Source organism: Sinohyriopsis cumingii, chromosome 16 (assembly GCF_028554795.1).
Source record: "Sinohyriopsis cumingii isolate HCF-2022 chromosome 16, ASM2855479v2, whole genome shotgun sequence".
Lineage (NCBI taxonomy): Eukaryota > Metazoa > Mollusca > Bivalvia > Unionida > Unionidae > Sinohyriopsis > Sinohyriopsis cumingii.
In genome coordinates, this window is record NC_142976.1 from 64,939,316 (window position 1) to 64,950,014 (window position 10,699).

General features: G+C 35.5%; 1 protein-coding gene across 5 annotated transcripts in view; it reads left to right on the forward strand.

The window, feature by feature from the left end:
• The window catches only part of LOC149780597 (uncharacterized), a 51,874-nt gene extending 41,487 nt beyond the window's left edge, over positions 1-10,387 (forward strand). For all 5 annotated transcript variants that reach the window (XM_089937714.1, XM_089937715.1, XM_089937716.1 and 2 more), the window contains exons 9-12: positions 3,841-3,966; positions 4,520-4,651; positions 5,991-6,107; positions 9,512-10,387. In XM_089937714.1, the coding sequence (XP_089793840.1) occupies positions 3,841-3,966; positions 4,520-4,651; positions 5,991-6,107; positions 9,512-9,622 (486 nt within the window). In that variant the 3' untranslated portion in view covers positions 9,623-10,387. The remainder of the gene's footprint in view (positions 1-3,840; positions 3,967-4,519; positions 4,652-5,990; positions 6,108-9,511) is intronic.
• Positions 10,388-10,699: the final 312 nt, after the last annotated feature.

The following is a 10,699-nucleotide window of genomic DNA, read 5'->3' on the forward strand; positions in this document are numbered from 1 at the left end:
GGTACTCTATATGTGTCCTGAGAAATTCCTTGATCATGTTTGAGTCTTTGTAGGGGAGGCTGTTTGAAAATCTGTTCTGCACTTCTATCATAAAGAGGCATATGAGGGGAAGTGTGTGTTTTTACTGAATGTTTCAGGTCAAAGATATTGCGCCTCTGTTAGCCTCCACTCCCCAGTTGGCTAACTTCTTTCTTTTTCTTTTGGGAAGTTAGTTCATTTCACTATCATGGACTGTAGTTTCATTATTTCTGACATGTTCAGGCATCATGAAAGAGGAAATATTGGTAACAACAAAGGTCCATCCAAGATATTGCCCAATTTAGATCTGTCTAGGTTCCGCTCCCTCACCTTGTTTCACAAATGGAACCTCTCCTCGGTCTTGATGTGACACTGTTCTTCACAGTTTGTTCCCAGTTGTTTTTCCTCACTGAAGCTGTTATTGTATAATAACACCTGATGGCACTAACTTCAGCATGCAGGGTGCATGAGCCACATGCACTGTCCATCGATTCAAATTATATGCAGTTTCATTCTGATGGGTCAGTTGTACTAATGATGCAGCATGATTTCAACTCGTAGAACATATTGCTGTATACAGGAAATCAAAAAATAATCTTTTGCACTCTCTCTTTATTTGATCCATTGGATGAGGCAAAACTACAGAAGCCAGTTTACATAATGTAAGGCAGAGGTGGGCAAACTTTCCAGTGCAAGTGCTGCATACACAAATTTACACCTTGTCACGGGCCGCATAGTTCATTAAGTAAAATAATTAATATTTGAAATAGCAAAAACAAAAGGTTTTTCTAAATAACATCTAATTAATTTTCAGTTGTTAATATGTTGTTAATATTTGAAAACTTAAACTTAAACTTCAAAAGAAGCACATTTATTTGATAAACAGAGTAACATAAACAGAGTCAGTGCGAATGATGACTTGTTCCTAGGCCACATGAAAACCCTTGGCAGGCTGCATGAAAGCCCTTGGCGGGCCGTAGTTTGCCCACTTCTGATGTAAGGAGAATGTCTCCAGCATCCTTTAAAAGCTAATCCTATATGTTTGGGTGGGAAAGCATGACATGACCCGACATGCGCTGGCTTCTAGATCTTGTTTCAGGATCAGATACATTCGATGCAGATCTCTGCTTACAAAATGGAGCCTTGCATCGGCTGGCATGCTCTGTCTACTTGCTCCTGCTCCTGTTGCCAGGATATGCACTCACGAAAGCAAAAGTTGAAACTCATGAAGCCCCTGGTAGCTGTTCAGACAGTTGCCATGCCTAGTTCATGACAGCACAACATAAATTCTGGTTATGGTTTTTATAGCTATTGTTGGATTTGGCCAAGACATTTTTGTTGGTAAAGCAATATCCAGGTACAGGACCCCATGGGAGTCCCCTTGCAAATTTGCTCATATTCTTCAAGTTGTTCCACCATCACGTTTGAAGAAAGTTCATGCTTCCTTAGGGAGCAGTCATTTTGTTTCAAGGGGGGATGTTGGTAGAGGTTGGATGCTTTTCCTCCTCTTTATACCTATTCTCCTAATGTTAATGTGATCTGGTGGAGAACTTGATGGAGCAAGGAATTTTTTAAAGTAAATTATGATTCCCTGAGAATGCCCACTGATCACAATACACCACTCCCTCGATAACTCACCCCCTGATAACTCGCGAACCCACTTATAACACGGTGTAAGGCTTGGATCCCATTTTTTAAACTCGAAAATACCCTAAAAATATATCCTTCTTTGTTGAACTTGAAGAAACTCGCGATCAAAATTGGTAATGGAAACTTTCATCTATTGCTCATTTTATCATTGAAAACGGTAGATAGGACCTGGAAATTGTAATCAACACTATGAAATATCAAATTTAAATATAGCTTATACAATTTTTTACATTTTCTTTCTAAATGACATTCCTAGTACACCAAAATTAACGATATGTAAGGAAATTTTGATCAATGAAAATGTCACTTACGCCGAGTGGAGGCAGTACTTTAATAAATAAATACAAATTAAATAATTTTTTTATCAATTGAAATTTGTGTTCTAGTTCAGTTTTTTAGTTCCTTTTAAGTGTGATCATCATAAATGCAATGTGTCCTCTTGTAATTAAACGTAAAATGTGTCAATCTACCTTAACAGCTATGTCCACGAACATTTCTCTGAGAACCTAATTAAGTGCCGACCGTGTTTTGATAACTGACTTCCGGAAGTATTTGTTGTGTTGTTGTACTGAATTATAAGCTGGCCTTTTTTGTATTATCACGTTAATTATGTCCTTTGAATTAAAAAAAGGAGGGGGAATAAAATAAAAGTTAAAAGGCACAAAAATCACACTAACTTAAAATCTAGTGGCCTCAGTCGTATGTCGGGTGAACTCACTTCATTTGATCAATCGAACACTGTAATAACTGTTATTGTGTAGTAACAGAAACTACCTTAAATTAACTGACTCTTTCATAACAGTGATCAAAGATAACAAGGCAGCCAAGTGAAATGAATACTTCATAAAATAAAGAGCTCGATTTCACAGATACGGACCATTGTGGGCAAGTGAGTTTCAGAGAATTCTTGAACTGGCATTTAGAGATATCTTCAGGGATGATAAGAAATTTCATTATTACTTCCAGTGAAATCACAACATTAACATTGTACTAACTGAACAGTAAAAAATTGAGTTTCGACATAGACATGTCATGAAATAAATGTCGCTTGTTTTTGAAAAAAAAGGAATCTTGTTTGGTGGTGTATCAACAGTTAGTCTAGTTCCCAAATTATGGACTACTGATTTGGCAGGATACTATTAAACACCACTATGGGAACCAAACTCATCAAGAAAACAAAAAGCAGTGACGTAATTCACAGATTTTTCACATACACGTGACGGTTGTTCAAACCAGTTGGAACGATCTTTCATATGTTGGATATTTTGAAGAAAAAATGTTATTTAAAGAGAATAGCGAACAACTTCATTAGAAAAAGCACATTATTAAAAATTATTATCAACGTGATTGTAAAATGAGGATTCAGTCACAGCCCAGTTCTCTAACTCTGCTCCATCCTATGGTTTTCTCAATGTCAAAGCGATTTCTTTTTTCAATTTTAGGAGGTCCCTTGGTAACTCGCGCCTTGCTTATAGTGTGGTCTATGTTTGTGGACCCCATTGTGCGCGAGTTATCGAGGGAGAGATGTACTGTCAATCCCTTTCACCATTCTCCACCAATGTGAACAACCTGTTTATGGTTTTTACTCAAGTTTAAACTGGTACACATCAGGTATATAGGTAGCCACCTAGTGGGAGAAGGAAATCAGTAGAAACTACTTCCCTTCATTTACTATATATATATATATATATATATATATATATATATATATATATATATATATATATATATATATATATATATTCATCCTTTAGGGAAGTCTGAATTTGGGAGTATAGTGGAATTTATTTTCCTAATAGGTAATATGATCAGGTAGGGATTCTCAAAGAAACTTAATTTACTACAAATTTACATTTTGTGGTAAAAACGTATTTAGAATAAGGTTATGCATGGAGTCATTTTTTCACAAGTTATTAGTATATTAATTATGTTATCAAGCATGCTGCTTGTTAAGTAATGTTGTTTGAAACATTTGTTTAATGTTTATTGTGAATCAGATTGAGGTGTTTTGAATTGAATCACAGTTGACATGTATAAATAGAGCCAATCGTCTAAGATGTACTTTTCATCAAACAACATTTAGCAAGAATAAATCATGACTTATATTTTGAATATTCTTGAAAGCTTACATCTTTCTCTGACAAATAAATTACACTGCAAATTCTTTTGTAGCAAGTCCAGTTCGAGATTGCTGATGTAACAAAGAGAGATTACACTCCAGCTATGTTTGATGTTGTCTACAGTCGTGACACAATTCTGCATATTCCAGAAAAACTGACACTCTTCAAGAGGTTCTTTGTAGGTATTCTGGAGAGTTACTTTGTCAGTATCACTTTTAGTTAACAAACTGTGCCAAGAGAAAATGTCAGAACAAACCCCACCACTATAGACATAAAATCATGTACATGTTAATGAAATAGGTGTATATATATATATGTACATGAAGAGATGTGTGATTAAAGGGCTTATCACTTTATGTAATTGATCATGTTACTCCAGTTATGGATATTTAAACTTGAAGGGACCAGTAAATTTGGTCATTACAAACATAGTTTGGCAATAAACAGAACAAGAATGAAGTTGGATTTTAATGAGCAATTTAGTAATAATTTCCTTATTAATCAGTGGTTTATTTTAGTAGAAGACTGCTATACTGATCTACCATTTTGTGTTAATTTTTGATAAATATTTCAGGATGTAATAATGAGGAGTAATTTAATTTTATTTAATTTAATTTGGCTTAAGACAAACAGGTAAACATAATTTATCATATTCTCAGTGTGCATGATTTGGTCATTATGAGGTTTTTATTTGCCATTAAAGATTATACCTAATTTAATGCTTTTTTCAGAAATGGCTGAAGCCAGGTGGAAAGTTGTTGATTTCTGATTACTGTTGCAGTCCAGGGGAGCACTCAGACCAGTTCAAAGACTATGTTAAGCAGAGGGGATATACTTTGCTTTCACCAGTACAGTACGGCAATGTAAGTGCAAAAAGTGAATTACCATATTTACTTGCTTACAAGTCCGATCCAGCTGATGACTGCATAGACCCAGACCTGCCAACACATAATGCACTGTCAGTTCTGGGTCTATGCACAAACAACCTGGACCTTGATATGCTGGTGCTTTGAGCAGTGCCAGATTAGGTTTGTGTAGTTTGCAGTTGAACTTAAACACAAGTATGTACAATAGATTTCTTGTGTGATTTTGGTTTTTTAATGTAGCTTTAACAATATTAGTCATATCGCTATGATGTCTGCAGTGTGGCAGTTTATAGTGATATCTAGCACTGGGGCATCATACTGTTGACATGTAACATCATGTCCCACCAGATTCACATTATCCAGACACAGGCTGACCAGTTCTCACACTAACCTCTTTGGTATGACTTAGCTGAGGTTCAAACCTGCATCTGAGGCAGATGCTCTAACTGCATTGGCCACCAGACTGGTGAAAGAATTTTGTTACAATCATTTATGAAATGTGTCTACATATATCAATCCTAGCAGTATAGTACTATGACTAAATTCTGACATACATGTATTCTTTAAAACATTCATAAATAGCAAGAAGTAATTTTATTATATCTACAGTAAATAGAAGGGAAAAAACATTATCAGGAATGAAAGAGCACTTCAAAATATACCATACCAACTCTGGGCAGTATTGTTACTTTCTTTTCTATTTTTCCTTGTTGCTCTCATGTTATAGTGTGTGTGCATTGCCAGAGAGGAATGAAGAAAGGGAGACAATCAGAATCATATCTAGATGTATTTGGTATATTAATATTTCAACATTCATTTTGTATTAAACATGTTTTAGAGGTAAGGAATATCATGAGCAAATTTGCAAGAATGACTAAACCCATCTTTGGGACTCCATCTTATCAGAGTATTGGTATCAAAACGGATACCTGGTACCACAAGTCACATATATTCAATTATACCTGCAGTTCATTCCTTTCAAGCTTAAGATATGTATGTGTGCTTCCTGCTTTGAACTTATTGTGTTTTCGTGATATTCATTAAAAAATTATTGATATCACTTATGAACCATATTGGCGTCATTAGTTTCACTGTATGTTTTGGCATTGTTCGGTGAATGTACTGTGCACCTCATAGGTTTTTTGTTAAATGCCAGGGGCTGGCACATACTTGGGTTGGTTGCTCCTATACTGAGATCATTGTTTTTGTTTTGTTCATTCTCTGCTTTTCTCCACTTCAATGGCCACCAAACATGAACTTTTGGGCTATCAGGTGTAATCTAAAAGGGATATAGATTAAATAACATCAGCAAGAGTTGTTATTTTTGTTGATCTAGGTCCTGAAGGAAGCTGGATTTTGTAATATACAGGCTGATGACCGAACAGATCTATTTGTTGCCTGTCTACAGAAGGAGTTGGAAAGGATAACCAGTATCAGAGAAGAATTTATCAAGGTAAGAGATAATGTGGTGAAAAATAATGTATGAAATTTCAGGACAAGTTTCAACATTTTTATGGAGCTCATGATTGTGGGAAGTATGACATATCAGCCGCCTTTCCGACACCAGGATAGCAGCTGCATTAACATTGTCAGCAGTTTGTTAAAAGTATTTCATTTGCTTTATAGATTCTCGTTGCATTTGGTTTGAATTATTACAAAGCTAAGACAGTTTGTTCAGCGGCATGCTTGCTGGCCAATTTGACCTTGGGGTGAAGATTGCAATTATAGATAATCTGTGTTGAGATTGTGGTTAAAGTTTATTTGATTACCGTTTCCTACAACCATTAATAGCTTCTGGTCATATTCTGGTAAGAAGCTAAGACAAAACATGTAGCTTTATTTCATCAGTCCCTCATATGAGTTCAGATATGAGCAACCTTTCTGCATATTACTTAGATGAACTTGCAGCTGGTTGGCAGAGTAATACTATGCTGGAGTCTGTCTCTGATCTGATTTTGATAAATCTTGGCATGCATTAAATGTATATCAGGATCTAGGACAAGTTTGATACTGAGCATGACATGCATATTAATGACATAATCCTGCATATGATTTCCGATCCATGTTTTATATAGTTTGTTATATGGGTTTATATCAACAATTTATGCACAACAATAAATACCAAATTGTAAGAGGAAAGATGTAATACATGCATTGTAAGAAAATATAGGACACATGAGTATATGCATTCATTCTGTCTCTCACTTTCTGTGAAACATGCCACTATTTATTATTTCCAATATTCTACAATATCAAAATCATAACTAAAATAACATAAATACTTAATTAAAATATATTAAATTTTTTTGGCTCTTGTCTGGATGTACAAGACTATGATTCCCAATCGGTGCTAGGCTGATCCCAGCATTACAGTGTATTCTGGGCTTATCCCAGCTCATGTAGAATTGGTGCCAGGCTAATCCTAGCTCAAGTAAAATGTGTACTAGGCTGATCCCAGCACTGGAGTGTATTCTGGGCTGATCACAGCTTAAGGTATGCTATGCTCTAAGCTGATCCCAGCATAATAGTGTATTCTAGTGGGCTGCTCCCATCTTCAAGCAAATCTGTGCTAGGCTGATCCCAGCATTATAGTGTACTCTGGACTGATCCTAGTTCAAGTATAATTGGTGCTAGGCTGATTCCAGCATGGATCAGCCTCTGCAGACTGTGCTAGGCTGATCCCAGCATTCAGTGTATTCTTACCTGATCCCAGCTTAAGTAGACTAAGTGTTAGGCTGATCCAAACATACTAGTAAAAAGAGTGTAGTCTGGGTTGATCCCAGATTAGTAGAATTGAGCTATGTTGATCCCAGCATGAAGAAAGTATTCTTATGTTTTTACAATTTAAACTGTGACAGAAATGTATTAAACAGGCATGACCTTTACATTATTAGTATAGCTTATGAGTATCCAATTGGGGGGAAAATACGGGTGGGGATGCCACACCCTAGCCCATGGCAGCCCTATGAGAAAGCACTGAAACCAAAAGCATGAACAATCCAAGGGCACAAACCATGATGTAGGCATCAGTGGGTGGTGACGGGTGGTGGTGGGCCAACACCAATTCAAAAGAACAGTTTGATGCTTAGACTTGAGATCCATTATCTGTACCTTTGAAAATCCAGAAGTGACTGATCATGCAATCTTACATAAGCTTATCTACTTGGTTGGCTCTTTGAATTCAACTGCCAATGCCAACCAATAGGAAAAGTTCTAACCATGCTCACCCCATGTGATTTTTCAACAACCCTCATGATGACAGCAAGTAAAGAGGCTAATAATAGCCTCTTGCATCATTCCGTCTGACTCTCAGTACAAGGTACATGTACAACACCCCTATACGAGTGTTAGCCAGTGACTAAGCCTTATAATTCGAATTACATCAGCTTACTACACCAAAATTCCTCCTTAATGGTCATTATCAGACAAAGCCCATTGCAAAATAGGCAGTATGTACCTAAAATAACTCAAGATCATCAAGTTGTGCATAAACTAAACTTAATAAATTATCATTCTTTTAGATGAATTAGACTGACTGGCTAAAAGTGTGTTGCCACTATAGAGACTGTATCTTTGATCCAACTTCGAGGAACTTTAGTAAGGAGATTTAAGTCAAGATGTCCATTGAGTATTATAAGTATGAACTGCACATATTAATAAAATTCATTGCAGTCAGAAATAGTTATCAAATCATACGCACTTTAAACAATTTTTTTAACTTTTAAAGATCTACACTTTAAGGTATGGTAAGGGATGTTTACTGACAATTGCCAGTGACAGGTTTGAGGTTCAGTAGTTCTTCAGCTTGCAAAAGAAATTACAACCAAATATAAAAATAATTTTTTAAATACAAGATTAATAGTTTCAGTAAATCAATTTACAGATATTAGGAAAATTATACATTAGGGATTAATGAATAACTTGTCATTTATTACTGCGGAAAATAATAAAATGGAAATATTGTTAGTGAAAATGTACTATTGCAGGCTAGCATAAACTATGTACAATGTTATATTCAAGGATCAGGGTTTCCTTACACAGTTATTTTTTATTTGTTTAGCAAGTAATTTCACAACAGTATTAACATATTGTCAAAACGATATTCAAATTTATATATTTATTTACAGAGAAGTGTTCTTAAAACGTGCCAAATTTGACATTGTTAAATATTGTGAAGCAAATTTGATATTTGCAATGAAATAAAGTTTGACAGTTGCTAGTATTGCTATTTTAATTAAAGTTCATGAAATATTTTTCATTTGTGTTATCACATTTATTGTGTATTATTTTATGACATTATTTTATAATCTTGCTTTCTGAAATGAATCGTGGAGTACTCATCTTGGGCCTCATGTATTTCTTTAACACATAGATGGATTTTCTTCATCATTATTAAGCTAAGACAGTTCATTCTGCAGCACACTTGTTTGTGCCCTTGACCTTGTGGTCAAAGTCACACTCTTAGAAAATTTGCATTCTCTTAGAAAATTTGCATTAGAGTTTTTGTTAAAGTTGTTAATTTACCTGTATTTCCTAAACGCCATCATCGATTTTTACACTTTAGGTAAATCATCGTCAAGCATAGATATTTCATTCTGAGACATGCTATCTCCGACTTGTTACATTGGGTCAAGTTCACACATTTTACAGCAGTGCTTTGATTATGGGCATGACATGTATACCCATCCCTTCTTGCTCTGTGTCCTGACATGAATGTAGAATTGTAGATGGTGCCAGTACAATTGCCCTTGTTTATCAATCTCTCCATGGGTTTGAGAAGTTTTGTATTTATTTCACTGTAGAAGGCATGAACAGATTTCTTGTGTACTTGTTTATTTGTAAAACGTTATTTTGCAGGAGTTCTCTCTGGAGGACTATGAGTACCTCGTTACTGGATGGAAGGACAAAGTAGAGAGATCTGGCCAGGGGGATCAGCGATGGGGTGTCTTTTATGCTGAAAAATCATGAGAAGCACACTGCCAACTTCATATGCTTTCAGAATTGATGATGCAGTCTACATTGTGGCAGCCAGAGTGCCACTAATGATTTCAACAACAAAAAATAAACTTTGAGTGCCATGGTACCCACTTGATTGAACATTATGAACTATCCATAACACCTGTGTATAAATAGAATATGAACATTCCATAATACCTGTGTATAAATTGAAGCCAGTCACACAACATTATAAAATGTTTCTTTTATCTTTGGCTGTTACAAAATTTTTATCAAGGTCAGTGTTCATCATTGTGAAGTTGCACATGTTGACACAAAACTGATTTAAAATAGTATTTTACAAAGAAAGTAACTCTCTCTCTCTCTTTCTCTCTCTCTCTTTCTCAAACCTGAGACATATGTATGATGGATGGAATATGTCTCATGTACTTTCATCCTCTTTGTTTCAAAACTTTTTCAAAAATGTTATACAACTATTTACATTTTACATGGATTAGTAATTATTTTGCATGTTTTCATGGTAAAAATGAAGAAATTAAGGTTCTGCAATCTGCAGTCTTGACACAGTAATCAGGGTTCAAGCTAATTCAGAATTTTATAAAGAAGTAAATTCTGCCCTCAAGGATACGAGGGAGGTGTTTTAGCTCACAGGGAGACTTGGTTTTGGGTGGCAGATAATTTCCTGTACACATTCATGTCTTATATGTTTATTGTGTGTGTGTATGCATGTGCCATTTGGTGGCTGGTGGGATAAATAAATAAAAATTTAATGTTTAATGCATCATTCTTGATTATTTAATTGTTATATGCCCAACATAAGATGGAAGGCACTGCCTGAAAGAATGTGAAAGTGTCCCCACCCATCTGCTGATGTGGTCTAGACGCTCTCCTTCCCTGACTAGTCCATTATTGTTGTAAGTCATCAACTCCACCATAATTTGGAGTCTACTTGTTATGATGTTGTTGATTCAACTGTCAATCCATCTGTTATAGTATTCATTTCTGCACAGTAACTCAAGAGTGATATCCCCTTGGGTAGAGGGATTGCCACCAAATATTTTCCCTATGTTAGTTAATACTGTAGCTCTA